Raw genomic sequence first — 18577 nt, forward strand, 5'->3', positions numbered from 1 at the left:
GCTCCAATTTCATGTTTAAGCTGTTAGTAATTTTTCCTAGAACTAATATAACATAAAAAGTCGACAGTTATTTGTACATTTCAATTTAATGTTATTTTTTACACTCGTTCAAATGGCTGCGAACGGTGTCCGTGCCGTGCCGTGTATGCGTTCTTCCGGACACTTGAACCATATAGTATAGCCGTATAGCCCGCGACCGGAATGACAGGTGACAAATGAGGAAAAAAGATAGGGGAAAAAAGAAAAGAATTTACAAAACACAAAAAGCGAGAAAGGTGTGTCTCTGTGCACGGTGAAATTTTGTGACTACAGTAATCGTTCCAATCCGTGCCGACCGTGCATTCTGAGTGCCTAATTACATAATGGGCGTCCAGTGTCGCGTGCATTCGTCGCGAAGGAAAGTTTAAGCGCAGCGTGGGCTCGTGCTGCCAGCAAGGACGTCGGCAAGGGGAACAACCTTTGCACGACGGGACGGGATTACCCCTATCGGCTGTGGCGGAAACGAGGGGGGGAATTGATCCGCCGTCGACGTTGCCTCTGGGCTGCCGCCACTGCTCGGTAACGCGACCATCGCTCCCCTCCCGTCACGCGCGCCTTTCATCTTTCGCCCTCTCTCTCGCTCGTTTCCCCAACGTGCCGACATTTTTTCGACATTCTACCTGCGTGCTGCGGCCAGCGTCTCAGCTAGCACCCCTCCGCCCCCGCATCATCCTGTCATATCGAGTGCGAGTGTTACCGTAACGTGGTGTTGTGTGGTGTCCGCCGCTTCCGCCCCACGCACTGCCGTACGCACGCACGCACGTCCCGTGTTTGGCTGCCCGGTTTTGAAAAGAGAGCGAAAGTGTTGGGAGTGCGCGTCGCTCGGGAGAGAGAGATATAGTGCAATAGTGAGAGAGCGAGAGCGTGTAGTAGTAGCAGCAGCAGCGGAGGCCAGCAGCGACCCCAGCAGCAGGCTCCAAGGATCCAAAGGAAGAGGAAATTTTGTTTTGGGAGCTGGCGCACGGGCAAAACCAAAAATAGTGCAAAATGTGGAACATGATGTGCGACGTGATGCCGACCATCTCGGAGGACAACATCTCCCAGCGGTCGTCCCAGTTCAGCGGCGAGGATGCCAACTTCGAGCAGCTGATGGTGTCGATGCTGGACGAGCGGGACAAGCTGATGGACAGCTTGCGCGAAACCCAGCAGCGGATGGCGGACATGGAGATGAAAATCCAGGAGGTGGAAAAGGAGCGGGACAGTCTACACCGTCAGATTGCGGCCAATTTACCACAGGTGTGTGTGTGCAAGAGAGGGGGGAAGGAATAGGGGGAACCAAATGGGAAGTAGTGGGCTTTGTTGGCGGCAGGCGCGTCGTCGTCGTCGTCGTACCAGTCCTGCCTACGCACTGAACACACTCGTTGTGCCACCTTCGCCATTCCCACGCCATGTAGACGGTGTACGGATTGGTCAACAAAGGAGGGGGGCTGGTTCGGTGTTGCTTATGATACATCTCATGCTCCGTTTTCATCTTTCCCCGGCACAGGAATTCTCGACCCTTACCAAAGAGCTAACGCAGGCCCGCGAGACGCTGCTCGAACGAGATGAAGAAATCGGAGAGCTGAAAGCGGAACGAAACAACACCAGGGTAAGCGCGCGGTCGAGGTCAAAGAGCATAAAGTGCACGGATGCTGCTGCTGCCAAGCAGGCATGCTTTCGCACAGCGGACGTCCGAATGGCGCCGACCGAATATCGATAAACGGCTGTGCTGTGCTGTGTGTTGACCTGCCAATGGTAGAGGGATCACCATCAGCATTAGCATCGTTTGTCGGGATGTGTGCGGTTGCACTTACTAGATTCGCACTTTTTATCGCTTGTTTTTTTCTTCTCTTTCTTCGCTTTTTCTTGCTCGCCACAGCTCCTGTTGGAACATCTCGAGTGTCTGGTGTCCCGGCACGAGCGTTCGTTACGCATGACGGTGGTGAAGCGCCAGGCAGCATCCCAGAGCGGCGTATCCAGCGAGGTGGAGGTGCTGAAGGCCCTCAAAAGTTTGTTCGAGCACCACAAGGCGTTGGATGAGAAGGTAACGCAAACCCGGCGACGGCGAGATGGTCGGCTTGCCGGTGTGGCCAACCAACCCACAATCTCTCTCTCTCTCTCGCTCGCTACTTCTCTCTCTTTTTTTCTACCGAGCCCATCCACCCACCACCAGGAGTGGGTCCTCCTCCTACCAGAGTCGCCCTTTTTGCGATGGGTTTCTTCCCCCTCCCAACCCCGTTTCGTCCCGAGCGTGTGTGCGTGTGAAGCGAAGAGATGCAGAAAGAATGATTAATCGTGAGTGCGTGCCCGAGCGTGTGTGTGTGTGTGTGCGAGTGATGTTATGCTGTGTGTATGTGGTTCGCGATTTGTTATCATTGGGTGTACTATACTAGGAGAGAGGCATGTGTGTGTGTGTGTGTGGGTGTGTGACTGGGTGGCCGCTATTATGCACCCAAGATCGCCCTCCCCCACACATTTGCCGCCCGAGAGAGATGCGTATGATTATTTGCATTTAAATCGATCGTTGGCAATCATTGGATAAGCAGTTTACGGCTTGCTTTATGATAAAAAATCAATGTTCGTCATTCATGATACGTCGTTTGGAAGAATATTGAATGCTCTTCTGTTTTGTGTACAACACGCCCGTGACTAACCGGTTCAACTTAAGCTATGCCTCAAAACATATTTGCTTCTCCAGCTCATCGCATTCCAGCGTAAACGGTGTGAAAGTATACATTTGATCAGTTCAAATATTCCATAAACCCCAGGCGCCCTACTACTGTTCGATTGTTTGCTGTTTGTTTATCCCTAGGCAAAGAAGAGTTTACTTAACAATAATCAACAATTTGTAGCTAACACGGTCAAGCATTTCTGTTGGTCAAGGGGGGCCAAGACGTTATTGTAAATGTATTTTTTTTTTCACCGTGCTTTCCAGGTTCGAGAGCGACTCCGAATATCGTTAGAGAAAAATAATGATCTAGAAGCGGAACTCAACCAAACCAAAGAGGAGGTAAGAGAGTTATCAGTGAATTATCAGTATTCCCCGTATTAACACCTTTTTTCATGGAAACTGTATTTCAGCTTCAGCAATACAAGTCGGGTGTATTGTCCAACCAATCGGACCCTTCGCTAGACAGCAGCAGCGAAAAGAAGGTATGCAAATGAATAATTATGTTTTTACGGTTTTCGAAAGATTGCTAACGTGTGCGTTTTTACCTTTTTACAGGATGCATTGAAGAACGGTGAGGCCGGAGAAATGATCGACTACAGCGCAAAGACGCACGAACTGCAGACGATCATCGAAAAGCAAACGGCCGAACTGTCCCAGTGGCAACGGCGCGTGTCCGATCTGAACACCAAGATCAACGAGATGGAGGACAACATGTGCAAGCTGCAGAAGGAGTACACCAAGTCGCAGGAAGCGTGCGTGAAGCTGCAGCGCGATCTGCGCGAAAACGTTGCCCAGAAAGAGGACCAAGAGGAGCGCATTGCGACGCTCGAGAAGCGCTATCTGAATGCGCAGCGCGAATCGACCTCGCTGCATGACCTGAACGAGAAGCTTGAGCAGGAATTGCGCCACAAGGAGGCTCAGCTGAAGGTAACGTATTCTCTCTCAGCTGCACGGTGGCCCTGTTCGTACGGAGCAAATGCATTTTTTTTGTTTCGATTTTTCCCCCCACAGCTGCAAGAAGGTAAAATAGCGGCGATACAGGAAAAGCTAGAACTTTCCGAGCAGAAGCTGGCCCAGTTCTCGAAGCTGCCGGAAATGGAGGAACAGCTGAAGGCGCGAATGGAAGCCCTAACACAGGTAGGCAAACAGGTAGGCTAACACGAACGAACGGATCGCGTCAAAATCTTCTTAACCCCTTATTAATTCTACTTTTGATCCAATCGTCCCGGTAGTACCCCCGATAGTAGTAGAGGGAACGCGCTCTGCGTTCTTCGATAGATGTGTAGCTCGCATGTAACTCGCACGATACCACTCTTCTCTATCTCTTTTCCTCGTTGCTGTGTCGCTATTCGTAAAGTAACCCCTTTCTTTCCCTTTCTTTCGCATCTGGGCTAAAAAGGCACAGGAGCGGCACGGTTCGGCCGAGGATCGTATTACGCGGCTGGAAAACAATGTGGAGGAAAAGAATGCGGAAGTCATGCGTCTCAATCAAAGACTGAAGATGAACGAAGAGCACAATCAGCGGCTATCGTCGACGGTGGACAAACTGCTGGCCGAGTCGAACGACCGGTTGCAGGTCCATTTGAAGGAACGCATGACGGCGCTGGAGGAGAAGAACACGCTCACGCAGGAGCTCGACAAGGCGCGCAAGTACGCCGAAGAGCTGTGCCAGGAGAAATCCGATATGCTCAAGGAGATCGCCAAGAACCGGCTGGAGATGGAAACGTTCAAGCGTCAAATATTGCAGCAGGTTTGTACAGTGTCCCGTTGGCTTGCAGTCGTGAATCTAACCATTTTGGGTTGTTCTTTGGTTTTGTTAGGAAATTGCGTACAACATCCAGCAAACGGAAGCACTAACCAGAAGCTTATCACCAAACGCGGTGGGCAATCCGTCCGCCAACAGTGGATTTTCGCGCAGCGGGTCGGCCACCTTCAGCACGCACAGCTTGCGGCGGAACAAGTCGACGCTGGAGGAGGAACACTTTAACCGCTCGATGGCGGAACAGGACTGGAACAAGCTGCAGCACATGACCAATGCACAAGTATTTGACGGTGGCGTGCTCGAGGGCGCGGACGAGGCGGACAATCTGTTCGGCACGGGCGACATCATTTCGCCGACCGGACACACCGATGCACAAACGTTGGCGATCATGCTGCAGGAGCAGCTCGATGCAATCAACAATGAGATCAGGTAAGGATGGACGTTGTTGTGCTCAATGGACGTTTGATTAGTGGACGCTTTGCTTTACGTTTTCGTACTATTCGCAGGTTAATACAGGAGGAAAAACAGTCCACAGAAGCACGAGCAGAGGAGCTGGAATCTCGTGTCGGCAGCTTGGAGCATATGAACCTGTTAGCCCGTGGCCGGTCGATGGACCGCCAGAGTCCACCGCTCAGCGGTAGCAGCACACCAAACAGTCCCAATCGTGACTACCTTCAAAAGTACCACACGGTATGTAAAACGGGGCTTTGATGCTTCGCTCTGTTCTGTTCTGTTGGCCGGCGCCGTTTCTTTTGTGTTCATCGAATTTGAGTCGTTTGATCGTTTATTAGTTCCCAATGTCAAGTGCAGTGATCCGTCCTTCCTTAAAACACAAAATTACCTCCAATGTAACCATTTTTCGGCCGTCGCCCCCTTCCTTCAGTCACTGTTCATGCATCGTCGTGTTGACCAATCGACAGAGTGTGTTGAGTTGTGTTGGTTGTTAGTTTTTCAAGTATTTTGTTTCCACTACGTTATGTTCTTTATACACACGTCTGCTTATCGTTACAGGCGCCAGCGTCGATGTCGCCAGCGCATTTGCATCAATACGTAACCACTTTGAATCAAGTTCCGTTGTCCGAATCGTTACCCTCTAGCCAAGTGAGTGGTTCCGGCATTGAAGTGACCTAGTTCGAACTTGTTGCAACTGCTTATTTAAATGAAATTGAATGCTGGGGGGGATCGGTGTGGTTATTTTTAGTTTCACAATTGGACCGTCTATTTTTTCGTGCGCAATTTTATGCTTTATGTTTTGTTGTTTGTTTTTTCGGCAAAACGCATTTTGTTCGTTTTCTTTTCATTTACCTTAATTTTGCATTATTCGATGTTGTTGTTGGCAATTGTTTGTCTGTTTCTTTGGCGGCGGCGGTACAGAGCTTCTTTCGCCGCGTAGCAGCTTGTTGATAAGTACAGCATTTTTCTGTTGTTGGTTTGTTGTATCTGGTTGGTTTCATGGAACAATGAAGGCACGCGAACATCATAAATAGTCGCTTTAATGAATTAGAAAACAACTTAGCGATCATAAAAGGGGCTTCTTTTATTTTGTTTGATTCGTTTTTTTCTAACGAAATTGATTATTGTATGATTTTGTAATCTGCATTACCAGTGGACGCTTTTGACTAATGATGCTTGGTGCTGCAATCGTTAAACCGTGTCTAATGGATTTTGTTTTTGCCTAGGTACAGCTGGCACATCTGCAGTCGGAAATGCAACACGATGATATGGGCAATGCGGACCACGACATGTCTGCCAGCGGCGGTGTTTGCGGAGGAGATAACAGTTCCGGCGGCACCATATCGCCCGCCACCGCTCGCACCATGCGGCTGGAACGTTTCGCACTAGCATTAGCGCACAGCCAGGAGGAACTGAAACGGTAAGCAACGAAATGGAAGGGCTCGAATTGGGATCCTACATGCACCTCTCCGCTTCTTTACCTACTAACTGACCGGGTTTACCGAGGCACGATGCTTGATTTGTTGTACATAATGTTCTCTTCTTCACCACTTCCACTGCTGCTGCCTATCCGTCGACCACGCGCAGACGGTCGCAAGGAGTCGTCCATGGAACGGAATTTCCGAACGAGTCCAGGTCATTATCATTTAAGTTACTCGGTACCAAACCATCGGTTCGGTTGCATGAACTCACAAAACAGAATCGCTACAATAGTACGCTGACCAGTGCGATGCTCCATACTCGTATGCAGCGCTTTCAGAACGTGTCTAGGTTGTTGAACCATCCGCCTTCCGCCCATCATCAGCGCTATCTTCCGTCCGTCCATCAACAGCACCCTCATCGGCCATCTCATCACGCTCCGTCGTACGTCGGTCGGTCGCCGTACGGTGGAAGGACGAAATATCGCTTCCCTCCACCGATGGCGTCCACGGCTGCGACACTCCACGTTTCTCGGAGGGAGCGACCGATTGTTTCCCGCTATCATCAGCGTGCCTATCACAGTCATCCATACCTTTCGAACAGCCGGTTCTATTCATCGCCACTCGTGACGGCGAACGTAATATCCTCCCATTTACAGCAGCGACACCGGCAACAACCACAACAGCAGCAGCAGCAGCCGCCGCAGCGACGATTCCATTTACCTCACCCATCTATTTCATTGCTTCGAAGACAGGCGGGGGATAATGTTACAACCCGCCTGTATCATCATCCTCATCCCATGCGCCAAACGCTGCACGAGCAGCTCCGGCATGCCAATGTCTTTGACGCTATTCGGCCACCATCAGAGCGCCCTGTCGCTCACAGCCAGTATCCATTCGCGCGCAGTAGCAGCACCGGTCGAACCGGTGTTCCGTACTTGCCTCCGTCGTCCCTCCGATACAGTCATACGATGAGGGCGGCGGTGGGGTACCAACAACCGCAACAGCCACGGTCGCTGTTGCAGCTGAACTTAAAGCGTGAGCTGCGCTACACCTTTCCACGATTGATTTCGAACATGCCGCTGATTGGGACGGCCAATGAGTCGATGATCATTATCAACAACTCCCCGTTCGCTTTAACCGATCGGAGGTTTGGCATACTGCATCACTGCACCATGTCCGATTCGTATGTGTAGCAGTGAAGCAGGCTCCCCATGGGAGCGACCTTTTTTAATGGAATTTGTTTGTGTTTGTGTGTTTTACTTAAGACGCAGAGACTGATAGACGCATGTTCCAGCGGGTGCCATCTTTCTTATCATCTGTGGAGACAATCCGACGGCATGATGCGTGCAGTAAGCTCTCGGCCTTACGAGGATTAAACATGTGATCGAAGGGCCATGTGGTCACGCAGGTTGCCCATCCCCGATGATATCGTGATGCTCGATTTCGCCGTGAAAGCGATTTAATCCTCCTATCCCATGTACATTCCATCTATGATAAGCGCATTCGATCCAACATGTGTGTGTTGTGCAGGTTGAAATAGAGAATGATTTTGATTTTGAGTATATTGTTTGTATATTTTGCTGTGGTTCTCACATCCCTTGGTTGGTAGGGGGTTGTTGGGGGGTGTGTTACGTTTATTTTTTCCTATTCATAGGCAAGCCGGCAATGGAATCTTCTTGTCGCTCTAACCATAAGTTGTTAATTACACACACACGGCTGGTGTAGAGTTTGTGCAAGAGATTTTGGTATTGAGGGCATATTGCGTACGATGTAAGTCATCTACCACATACATTCCTGTTTGCAACGTATTTGTTGTTTCCCCTCCCTGCTGTGTTAGTGTAAAGCCTTGGACCTAGCACACGCGCACACACGCTGGTTGATGACTGATGAACCGTTTCACGAATCACGTGCATCTCTCACACTATCGCTAATTGTTACAATTCTTAGTGCAAAATTTACAAATGACCAACTGCGTAGCACTGCTAGAACTTGGTCAATTAAATGGGGGGGGGGGAGGACATCGGTTGTTTCAAATGGATGAGCATTTCAGTAGTGATTGGTATGCTAGTCGGGTAGTGAGGGAAAAGAGAAACCTTTAGTGAAGGCTACATTTTCCCGCTAGATCCACCAAAACATTGATTAATGAACGAACGGGTGCAAGTAACGCACATACTCAAAATTAAAAGGATATTGGCTGATTGACTCGAAAGGCACCAATTCATCATACCGTTGATTTGCATCCGAGTTCATGTAACCGATGAGTAATATAAATATCTCATCCCTTCCACACTCTTATTGCTAAAAATCTGTTGCTAAAAAGTCAACACATGTTCTGCATTAGTATGATATTGCGATTGGTCACGTAGTGTTGGTTTGATGCGATCTTATTAAGTTGTTATTATAGTTTTATGACCATTAGCGGTGATTAACTGACTGACTGATTGTTGCTCTCCGACCCGTCATCATTACAGGAATCATTTTGTGGCCAGCAGCAACTACGGCATGTCGCCCCTGAACTCGCGCCACGGAAGCCAGGAGTCGCTGAAGCACCTGAGCATGGTCAGCTCGCTCAGTTCTCTACAAACGCCAACCGCCAGCCGGGGAGGAGATGCCGTATCGGCGGCACAAAAGAAGAAGGGCATCAAGTCCAGTTTGGGACGGTTCTTTAGCAAAAAGGAGAAGGTAAGCTGTGATGTGATTTGCTGCACCCGGCACGGCTCCACTACATTATTGCTTACCGTTGGTTGGATCTTACTCTACTTCTCCAGGTAAAAGGTGTGAAGGATTCCTCGATGCCAGACGGCTCTACTAGCATGATGTCGATGAGCGGGCTTTCGCTGATCAGCGATATTGACTCCACGTACGATAATATAAGCGTATCCGGCTACAGACCACCGGGCAAGTCGAATCCGATCGATTACACCCGGCAAAAGAAGAAGTATGTTGTTTTGTGGAACATGAAATCTTTTCATATTGTTTTTCTTATGTCATGTTGTTCTTTCCTTTCATTGATTGCATTGCGCAGGGAACACGACTATCGGCACGATCTGCTGGGCGAAGCCATGAAAGCCGGCACACCGTTCGCGCTGTGGAACGGGCCAACGATTGTCGCATGGCTAGAGCTGTGGGTCGGCATGCCGGCCTGGTATGTGGCTGCCTGCCGTGCCAACGTGAAATCCGGTGCCATCATGAGCGCGCTTAGCGATACGGAAATCCAGCGCGAAATCGGTATCAGCAACCCACTGCATCGGCTAAAGCTGCGCCTTGCCATACAGGAAATGGTGTCGCTGACGTCACCATCGGCACCGCAAACCACGCGGACAACGCTGGCATTCGGTATGGGAGGGGGACATTCACTGATTCACCCTTGGTGCCTTGCTTCTATAACGAAACATTTCTTGCTATTTTTTCTTCCACAGGAGACATGAATCATGAGTGGATAGGGAACTATTGGTTGCCTAGCTTGGGTCTACCTCAGTACCGTACTACGTTCATGGAGTGTCTGGTGGACGCTCGCATGCTAGATCACCTCAACAAGAAGGACCTGCGCGGTCAGCTGAAGATGGTGGACAGCTTCCATCGGACCAGCCTGCAGTTTGGCATCTCCTGCCTGAAGCGACTGAACTACGATCGCGCGGCACTGGAGGAGCGACGAAAGGCGTCCGAAAACAGTCTCAGTGATGTGCTGGTGTGGACAAACGATCGCACAATGCGATGGGTGCAGAGCGTTGGTCTCAAGGTGAGTTTTATTGAGTTTTAGTAAGCGTTGCGGCTAAACGGCCAACACTTGTGCCCCTGTTTTGCAGGAATATGCCAACAATCTGCTAGAATCCGGCATACACGGCGCCCTGATAGCGTTAGATGAAAGCTTCGATGCTAATTCCATGGCCCTAGCTTTGCAAATTCCAACCCAAAACACACAGGTACGTAAACTGGTGCAATGGTATAGCAAGATGAGTACTGGTAACAACACATTTCGTTCTCCTTCTCTTTCTACTCTGCAATATTTGCAGGCTAGACAAATTTTAGGCACGGAATTTAACAAACTGCTCGAACTGTCCACCGAACGGCGCACGGATCGAGATTCAATCAAATCTTGACATAATCCTAGTCATCCTAGTCTAAATGGATAATAAGTATGCTTATATTAATAATGATAATAATATAAAGTAATATTAATAATACTATTATTAATGATAATGATAATAACAATAGCATTATTGTTATGAATAATGAAAATATTAATACTAATACTAATAATAATCTAACGATAAATACCTACCTACTAACAGAGCGGATCACTGCGCAATGGAGCGAGGAGGAGGAGGAGGAGGTAAAAGAGAGAAAGAGATAGTATTTTATGGGCAACATGAATGCAACAAAGCAAGGCTAGCAAGCGAACGGGACGAGGGGGTAAACCGTTACACAAATCAGAAGGGAGCAGCAGCAAGCACACAGACCCAAGATGCGTGACGCAAGTCGAATATTCAAAGATACATACCAGCAGCATTAGTAAAGCAAACGATTACTAGTAAGCGACAAGTATAAGAGGGGAAAGGGAGAGGGGGGTGGAAAGGATACCGAAAAGAGATCATATGTGGGAAGGGAGAAAGGGAACACAGTTGTAGCAGATGGGGAGAGGTGGGCAGGGTAGTAGAAAGTATAATAGAGGGAAACAATATATATATTATATATACACACACACACACAAACAAACAAACAAACACAGACACGGCCAGACACATACACACAAACATGTTTGTCCTGCAGCGTACGGCAAACGGTCGTCGTATAACGTTTTTGGGTAGTAGAATGGGCCGCAAAAGGAAGGGGAAGGGATCTATCTATCTAAATACAACATTGTCATAAGTTTAAGGCAATTGATCGCTCGCGCATCACGGGGAAAAGGAAGAAGAGCTGAGGGAGGAAAGGATGAGCTCTAACCACACTACCCCTTTTCGAAGCTATGTATGTATATGTATGGTATAGGTTGAAACAAAACAAAAATGATAACCCAAGTGACATGAGAACAGGAGGGAGTGCAGCAGAAGGACCTGCAGGGAAGATCAGTAGTAGAGATACCCATAACACAAACACCCACACACACACACACACACCCACACATACAGAAACAAAACATCCCTCAAACAGCAGACGCAAACGATGGAAAGAAGTGTCTCCAAACTTTAAAAGAACAAAGCAAAACAAAAAACAAAAAACAAAACTACCGCTAATTGTAAAGATATACTTATAATCCCGGCATGAAAACAGGAAAACAAAAAGCTACGGAAGAAAGCAAAAGCAAAAGAAACCAAGAAACAAAAACAAAACAAAAATACAAAATGAAATGCATCTGTGTTCCGGATACCTTAAACAAAAAGCAGCGTGTGTCTGGGTGTGCACGTGCTGACGACATGAAGAGCGCACGCGTTCCAGAGTTTTTTTTTTTTTGGGAAGTGTGGTTGTATTTCGACATTTCAGTTCTTACAGGTTGTGTTAGCTTAAAACGTACGTAATTGTATTGCCTGCGCACACACGAATGCGCCTCTGTTGCTGGTGCTTACACTGCTAAGTATGATGGGCCCGTTTTCGCTCGATCGTTGCACTTCAAGCGGAGGGAACCATCTAGTATTCAATGTCGTTGCTAGTGATGTGTTGCTGTGGCGTGGGTACATTTGCCGCAGGCGCCGCCGCCGCCGCTGACGTCGCGTACCGGGACTGACTTTTCTGCAGCTTCTGTTGCAGTCGCTGGCGTTTCTGTTGGTAGAGCAGTGATTGGTGCGGTTTCTGGTAGACTTGCACGATGCTTACACCCCCCGGCATGATGCCGTTCACAGCCGCACTGGGTCGTACGCCGTTATTGTGCGCGAGGGCCACACGAACGGATGGCGCTGGTGCTGGTACTGCTCCTCCCCGGTGGTGGTGGTGGTAACGCTTCTGCAACAGCGCCTGCTGCTTCCTGCGATTCAGCTCACTGATACGCTGCGCAATCTTGTGCGCCTGGTTGCTATCGATCTGGCAGTGGAGATTTTTGCGAATCACATAGTAGACGCTGCGATTCTGGATGCCCTGGGCCGGGTCGCTGCAGCGCGGCGTCAGCTTGTTGCTGTACACGTACGCAGCGAGCGGGTTGTCGGAGGAGGACGATATCTTGAGCCGGTTGGTGGCCGCCTGTCGCCACTGTACCATCGTGCAGCTGCACTGCCACGGGTTGTCGATGAGGCGCACGATCTGAACGCCCGGTGCGAGCCGGCGGAAGAAATCGGTCGGTAGCTGGGTCAGCCGATTGCCGTGCAGGTACAGCTCGACCAGCTGCAGCAGCTCGTCGAACAGTCCGACCGGCAGCTCGGTGAGCAGATTGTGCGAGAGATCGACTATTCGCAGCCGCTTCACGCCGAAGAACGCATCCATCGAAAGCGTTGCAATGGCACAGCCCGACGCGTACAGTTCGGTTAGGTTCTTCATCTCCGCAAAGCTGTCGTACTCGACGAACGAAATGTTGCCCTGCAGCAGGCGCAGCGTGCGCAGCGAACGGAGCCCCCGGAAGAGGTACTGGTTGAGGGCGGGCAGCTGCAGATTGCGTATCTCGAGCAGCTCCATCGCGGCCAGCCCCTGGAACGGTTTCGGTGTGCCAATCTGCAGCCCGACCTGGTCGCTGCCGAGGAACAGCGACCGGGTCATGTTGGCGATCGCGAACGAGCTGTCGAACACGTACTCGATCGGGTTCTGGCGCAGATCGAGCTTGGCCAGCTTCGGGAACGGGGGGAAGGTAAGCTCCGACACCTTGGAGATGTTGTTGGCGGACAGATCGAGCACCTGCAGCTCGAGCAGGCCGGCCAGCGAGTAGTAGCTGACCTCGAGCAGCCGGTTGTTGGCGAGCGAAAGGAGCCGCATGTTCGGTGCGCCGTAGAACGCAAACGGTGGCAGTATCTTGAGGTTGTTGTGCTGCAGCGACAGACGCTGGAGCCGGTCGAGCCCGTACAGAAAGTCGGGATGCAGCGACTCCAGCTGACAGTCGTGGATGGACAGTGCGGTTAGGTTGGACCAGCCGTAAAACGACACGTTGCTGGTGCTGGCCAGCTCGCGCTTGTACACCTCGTACGGCACAATCTCTAGCTCGAACGTTTCGGTGAGTGAATCGGCCCCGTCAGCCCCACCGACCACAATCTCTTCCTCCTCGTCAGTAGCCACGATCTGGTAAGCGGTGGCGTCGGGGGAAGACTGTAAGCCCAACCCGGTGAGTGAAGGTTGCGTACGGTCCAGTACGGTCGGTGGTTCGGTGCGCACCAGCTCGAGCGATTCCAGATGTAGTCGGGCCACGGGCAGTTCCGCATCGAGCGAAAATCGTAACAGTTGCGCTTGCAGTGACTGCACATGAAGCTCCCTTAGATGGTGGAAGCGGACCAGATTGGAAGCATTCACTAGAAGGAGGACAAGATAGGCAAGGTAAGTAAGCTTGTCACGTGTTTCCGCGCATTTCCGGCCAAACCTACGCTGATATTGTTCCGTCTGGGAAGTGTAAATTATTTTCAGCACCGTTGTATCGAGCGATAGAAGATCTTCGATCTTCTCAAACCCTGCGCCTTGGCCGACCATACACAGGGCATGGAACGAGCCAGTAGAATCTTCATCATCGCCCAGTAATTCCGTATTACCTTCGAACTTAAGGAAATGAAGATATATATAGTACAACCTCTTTTGCGATGTGACTATCTCTACTCACATCATCCTGTGTTGTGGACGATGCTTTGGACGTCCGGTTGGCTTCAGTCCACACTTCCGGTTGAAGTGGTCGGTCGCACAAACACTCGGGAGGACAGTCGAGCAAAGCGAATGATCGATCGCGTGCCTCTGTTATGTGGAGCAGCTTGAATAGCGGAACAGAACGGAAGTAATATACGATAAATGTAATGAAACAGAATTGTACGAAGCACAAGAACTAGATAAGGTGTCCTCTATTCCCCGTTATGGGTTGCTTTTAGTGCACTGTGTAGTGTAGAATTGCTGAACGCATTCTTTTGGCCACTTCCGGGAAGGGTAAACGATAGGAATTAGCTAACGTGTCTAAGGACACCACCAGCATGATGCTACATTCCTCCAGAAACTTCACGAAATTTTTTCATTGCTTTTCAAACTTGAACGGTTCCACTGTCTGCAGGCAAATTGCTCCACAACTTCCACAATCCATTCCGGATACACGAAAATACTCACAGAAAAAAGCACCACCACTGCAACGACGGCCGTTTTAGACCGGGAAATGGGTTTTGTTAACATTGTTTTGTCCGTCCTTTAACGGATACACGGGATAAATAGCGTAAGAGTGCGACGTATCCTGCCCAGTCACACGCAGTACTGAACTGAACAGTGAACTCGGAACTGGGAAGCGTGGAACGACCAACCATGTGGCTCTGTTTCGGTGCCGCGCTGTCGACCACTGCCCGTCTGGCGGAAATCGCTTATCGCCGCAATGTTCTTAAGACATACACACTCAGGGCACTATCGTAGCTAGGGGAACAGGCACAGCAGGCCGAGCAATGCGATAAATGTACGCAACGAGAACGCCCCTATCCTTACAACTCTCAGTACTTACAGTACCAGTAAACGAAAAGAAAAGGGTTGGAAACGCTTGTGGTGGGAGGTTGTGTGGTTGTTGTTTTATTTTCTCAATCTATTTTTTCTCTTCCCGTTTCGATGCGGGCATCTCCAAACCCAAGAGAGCGTTTGCTTGTTGCCCCAGCCTACCCTTCATATCAGCTGATGCTGCAACGCTGTGAGAGGCACGCTGTGGTTAGCGATTTGGCGCATTTTTCCGGCCCTTTAATGGTGCGTGTTTGTTCGGGAGGCAATGCGGGATAATAAGCGGAATAATCCAAACAAATCCATCTGTTTTAAGTGATTCTAAACGTGCCCTGCTGCTTATTTATTATATGCCGTTACTTGTCTAGCCTTGTTTCCTAACAGTCCTTTCAGTTACCACCCTTCTGCCTTCAATTCTTCATTTCACTCCTATCCTAAACATGCATGATTTACATGATCGCAGCAGCAGCTGAAAGCGCTGAACGATAAGATTGCTCTTTTTTGTACACACGCACACGCACACGCACAAACACACACACACACACACACATACACACACACACACACATGCACACCATACACACGAACAATCATCACGACGTACCCACATACACATACACACATCTCTTATTCCTTTTGAACGAGACTGTTGGATGTGGTCGTGGTGGTGGTATCATTATTCTCACTATTTAGGAAAGCCTTTCGATGAACGTCGGTAATGGTATCACACCACTTCAGTGCAAATCCTTCCGGATCTTCCAGATAGTAAATTCGGTTTGGCTGTAGGAGAGAAAGGGCAGAAGAGAGGCAATTAGTTTCTCCAGCACCCAAGATTGCGCTCCCGTATCTAGCTCTTACCGTGTTTACGTAGAACGTTTTGAAGTTCTTCGCCTCAACCGACAGCGAGGAGGTCCAGGGAATCTCGCCCTTCTTCACCATGGTTACCGGATCGATGTAGATTAGCCGGGGTCGCTTCGTCAGCAGTAGCATGCGACGCCGGGCAAACAGTCCTTTGCGTTTGTAGATGATGCCGTATTTTAGGATCTCGTCGCCGTCTGCAAACGGCTGCCACAGGCTTACCGGGCCCGGATCGTTCTTGAACGCTTCCTCGACTGTTTTGAAAAACTTGAGCGACGACAGCCCGGAACGCGTTAAGCTAAACACGCGCCCCGTCCCGGCCCGGTTACTGTCGGCTTCGTCTTTGTCCACACTTTCGCCTCCACTTTCTCCTCCTCCTCCCCCACCGCTGCCACGAGTCTTATCACCCTTTTTGCGCTCGCCTTCCACGCCTCCGCTGCGTCCCACCACCTCCTCATCCTCGTCGTCCTCCTCGTCGTCGCGCGCGTCATCGTTCTCCTTCACCTCGGCCAGCTTAAAGTCGAACAGGCGCGTTATCTGCCTGTCGTCCAGCCCGGGCTGCATGCCCTCGGGGAAGTGGACCGTCTCATTGTTTAATACTGTTTCCGTGTTGGTGGACGGCATCGGGGCCGGCTGTTGGCGCAGATGCTCGAAATCAATCCCCTCGAAGAACGCGTGCTGGCGTATCGTGCGGTAGCGCGGGCTGTCCCGCGCACCGAGCCGCTTCGACTGCTCCAGATGCAGCAGGCGCGTCACCAGATCCTTTGCCGTGTGGTCGAAGCTGTCCGCGTACGACACCTGGCAGCGGAGGATCATCTTGAAGATCAGATACTCGGACGCGGCCCGGAACGGCGACACGCCGCACACCATCTGGTAGAGCGTGCAGCCGTACGACCAGAGATCGGAGGCGGGCGAGGAAGGTGTACCGGTAAGGATTTCGGGCGAAACGTACTGGGCGGTGCCGACGAAGCTGCGCCGCTTGTTGGGCGGGCGTGTTGCTGGCGGCGCGTCCTCCCCATTATCGTCCGTATCGTCGTCGTCGTACTCGGCCCCGAGCACCCGCTGGGCGTGCTTGCGTGCCGTCGACATGGTGGGCGAGGACGGTGCGTCCTTCTTCTCCTCGCACCCACTGTCCGCCTGCTCCTCCTCGTCCTCGTCCTCCTCCTTGTAGTCGAGCTTGGAGGAGCCGAAGTCAGCGATCAGCACGTGCATGCGCTCGTCCAGCAGAATGTTTTCCGGCTTGATGTCCCGGTGCAGGATGGCCATGTCGTGCATGGTTTCGAGGGCGAGCAGTATTTCGGCCGCATAGAACCGCGCACAGTCCAGCGTGAAGGAGGGCCGGGACAGCAGCGTCAGCAGCGTACCGTTGCAGGCGTATGTCATGACGAAGTAGAGCTTGCTGCGATCCTGGAACGTGCAGTACAGCCCAAGGAAACCGGGCCGCCCGGTGAGCCGGTTCAGCACTTCCCGCTCGCGCTTCACGTACTCTTGCTTCTTTTCCCGCAGTATGAGCCGCTTTTCGCACACTTTTACTGCAACAAAGAAAAGCACCACAATAGAGATGGACGCGAACGAGTGAAATCGGTACAGGGGAGGGGGCAGGGGGTAGTGCGGTGAAACTTACTTGCGTATTTTTTGGATGTTCTAACTTCTTTGGCCAGGTAAACACAGCTGAAGCTTCCTTCGCCGAGCATTTTGCCGAAATAGAAATCGTTTGGATTCAGCCGATGGCCGCTGCTTGGCTTGGTGCTGCGATTGCTATCCATTACTACCTGTGTGTGTATGGTTTCCGATCCGATCGGGGCGGGATTGGGAAGAAAGCAAACCATTGAGACAGACACATACGATTAGGCGACGAAACCGACAGCGGGGGAATATATTATTTTTAAAACACATATCAACTCAGGGCCAACTTTTTGCAAACCATATCTCTCGCTCGGAAGGAAAAGCACCTAGCTGTCTAGGCTGTGAAATTTTCCCCCTTGCCCGTGGCCGTACCCCTAAATGACACACATTCGCGTTAGATCATTTCTGCACTGCACTGAGTCAGCAGCGGTGGGCGCATCATCGCGCGCTTGAGTTATTTTGCACTTGGAACCATTTCTTTTTTTTTGTTGGCCCTGCATGCATTTGGAATTGGCACGCATCGAGTGTGTGTGTCGGTGAGAGAGGTTGAGGGTATTTTGCAAAATTGGCTAAAATAAATACAAGTATCTAGTTTATTACCGTGTTGGAGGTGGAGCTGGTGGTGGTTGATTGCATATCCACGGATGCAGGTTTCGAACAGTGGGGCATACTAGCGATTGCTTTGGGTGAAGTTTGGGCCGCCGATGATTCACATCCGAGCAGGCTGCACTTTCAGACGGGAAGCGAAACGGGACAATAGCGCAAAACCGGCACGAGGCTGAGAACAATTTAGCACTAAATACACAAACTTTTTCTTGGAAAACAATGCCCCAATGTTGCAAAGTCCGGTTCAGCCAAACGGCACGGATCAACCGAAAGGCGCGGCGATGACGGCGCGATTATTGGTGTGATTGCAGAGTCTGCAGTTTGGCTGCAGCATAGATTTAGTAATTGTTGAAAACGAGACGACAATTTTGATGATTGAAGGTAAAATAAAAACGCTCCGTTTACTTTGGATATGCTGAATGAGACAACCGAAACAAGATGGCTGCTACAGTTGAAACGATAACAAAGGATAAGAATCCTCTGAAATAAATGATTTTGTAACTGAAGCAGATGAAAAAAAAACAGAAAAACGAACAATGTTTTTGGTAATCCAATTATCATAATGATAAAAAAAAGTTATAATCT

At 50.3% G+C, this 18577-nt stretch overlaps 3 protein-coding genes and 1 long non-coding RNA gene across 9 annotated transcripts; 2 read left to right on the forward strand and 2 right to left on the reverse strand.

Moving 5' to 3' along the window:
- The first annotated feature begins 226 nt into the window (after positions 1–226).
- On the forward strand, positions 227–11587 carry LOC121588454 (liprin-alpha-1). Of its 6 annotated transcripts, none has more exons than XM_041906409.1 (20): positions 227–1275; positions 1526–1627; positions 1898–2062; positions 2954–3028; positions 3100–3171; positions 3245–3616; positions 3701–3838; positions 4089–4439; positions 4510–4880; positions 4958–5141; positions 5463–5552; positions 6131–6324; positions 6492–6539; positions 8797–9007; positions 9094–9263; positions 9351–9661; positions 9745–10064; positions 10132–10248; positions 10339–10461; positions 10618–11587. In XM_041906409.1, exons 1-19 carry the CDS (start codon positions 1027–1029, stop codon positions 10423–10425), a joined length of 3627 nt encoding a protein of 1208 aa, XP_041762343.1. In that variant the 5' UTR covers positions 227–1026; the 3' UTR covers positions 10426–10461; positions 10618–11587. The 6 variants fall into 6 exon arrangements, with proteins under 6 accessions (XP_041762343.1, XP_041762344.1, XP_041762345.1 ...); XM_041906410.1 differs by having other exon boundaries at positions 3701–3826; XM_041906411.1 differs by lacking the exon at positions 6492–6539.
- A 192-nt stretch (positions 11588–11779) lies between these two features.
- LOC121588869 (insulin-like growth factor-binding protein complex acid labile subunit) lies at positions 11780–14851 on the reverse strand. The gene is made up of 4 exons (XM_041907303.1): positions 14537–14851; positions 14049–14192; positions 13819–13987; positions 11780–13746 (listed from the first exon to the last, which is right to left on the reverse strand). The coding sequence occupies exons 1-4, from the start codon at positions 14597–14599 to the stop codon at positions 11951–11953; spliced, it is 2172 nt and encodes a 723-aa protein (XP_041763237.1). The 5' UTR covers positions 14600–14851; the 3' UTR covers positions 11780–11950.
- LOC121588871 lies at positions 13693–14192 on the forward strand. The gene is made up of 2 exons (XR_006004234.1): positions 13693–13771; positions 13843–14192. It is a non-coding gene; the product is annotated as an uncharacterized LOC121588871 (long non-coding RNA).
- A 135-nt stretch (positions 14852–14986) lies between the features above and the next one.
- Positions 14987–18484, reverse strand: LOC121588870 (3-phosphoinositide-dependent protein kinase 1). Its single transcript, XM_041907304.1, has 4 exons — positions 17987–18484; positions 17385–17532; positions 15761–17292; positions 14987–15682 (listed from the first exon to the last, which is right to left on the reverse strand). The coding sequence occupies exons 1-4, from the start codon at positions 18053–18055 to the stop codon at positions 15530–15532; spliced, it is 1902 nt and encodes a 633-aa protein (XP_041763238.1). The 5' UTR covers positions 18056–18484; the 3' UTR covers positions 14987–15529.
- Between the last annotated feature and the right edge of the window lie 93 nt (positions 18485–18577).

This window comes from Anopheles merus, chromosome 2R (genome assembly GCF_017562075.2).
Source record: "Anopheles merus strain MAF chromosome 2R, AmerM5.1, whole genome shotgun sequence".
Taxonomy (NCBI): domain Eukaryota; kingdom Metazoa; phylum Arthropoda; class Insecta; order Diptera; family Culicidae; genus Anopheles; species Anopheles merus.

Bases quoted from the DNA above. Each gene is read 5' to 3' on its own strand.
- LOC121588870 (XM_041907304.1), bottom strand. From the start codon at position 18,055: ATGCCCCACTGTTCGAAACCTGCATCCGTGGATATGCAATCAACCACC. The intron at 17,293-17,384 runs GTAAGTTTCACC...TCTTTGTTGCAG, and splicing joins AACATCCAAAAAATACGCAA to TAAAAGTGTGCGAAAAGCGG. The intron at 15,683-15,760 runs GTAAGAGCTAGA...TCTCTCCTACAG, and splicing joins AAACGTTCTACGTAAACACG to CCAAACCGAATTTACTATCT.
- LOC121588454 (XM_041906409.1), top strand. From the start codon at position 1,027: ATGTGGAACATGATGTGCGACGTGATGCCGACCATCTCGGAGGACAAC. The intron at 6,540-8,796 runs GTCATTATCATT...TCATCATTACAG, and splicing joins GAATTTCCGAACGAGTCCAG to GAATCATTTTGTGGCCAGCA. The intron at 10,249-10,338 runs GTACGTAAACTG...CAATATTTGCAG, and splicing joins TTCCAACCCAAAACACACAG to GCTAGACAAATTTTAGGCAC.
- LOC121588869 (XM_041907303.1), bottom strand. From the start codon at position 14,599: ATGTTAACAAAACCCATTTCCCGGTCTAAAACGGCCGTCGTTGCAGTG. The intron at 13,988-14,048 runs GTGAGTAGAGAT...CATTTCCTTAAG, and splicing joins CGTCCACAACACAGGATGAT to TTCGAAGGTAATACGGAATT. The intron at 13,747-13,818 runs GTAGGTTTGGCC...TCCTCCTTCTAG, and splicing joins CCAGACGGAACAATATCAGC to TGAATGCTTCCAATCTGGTC.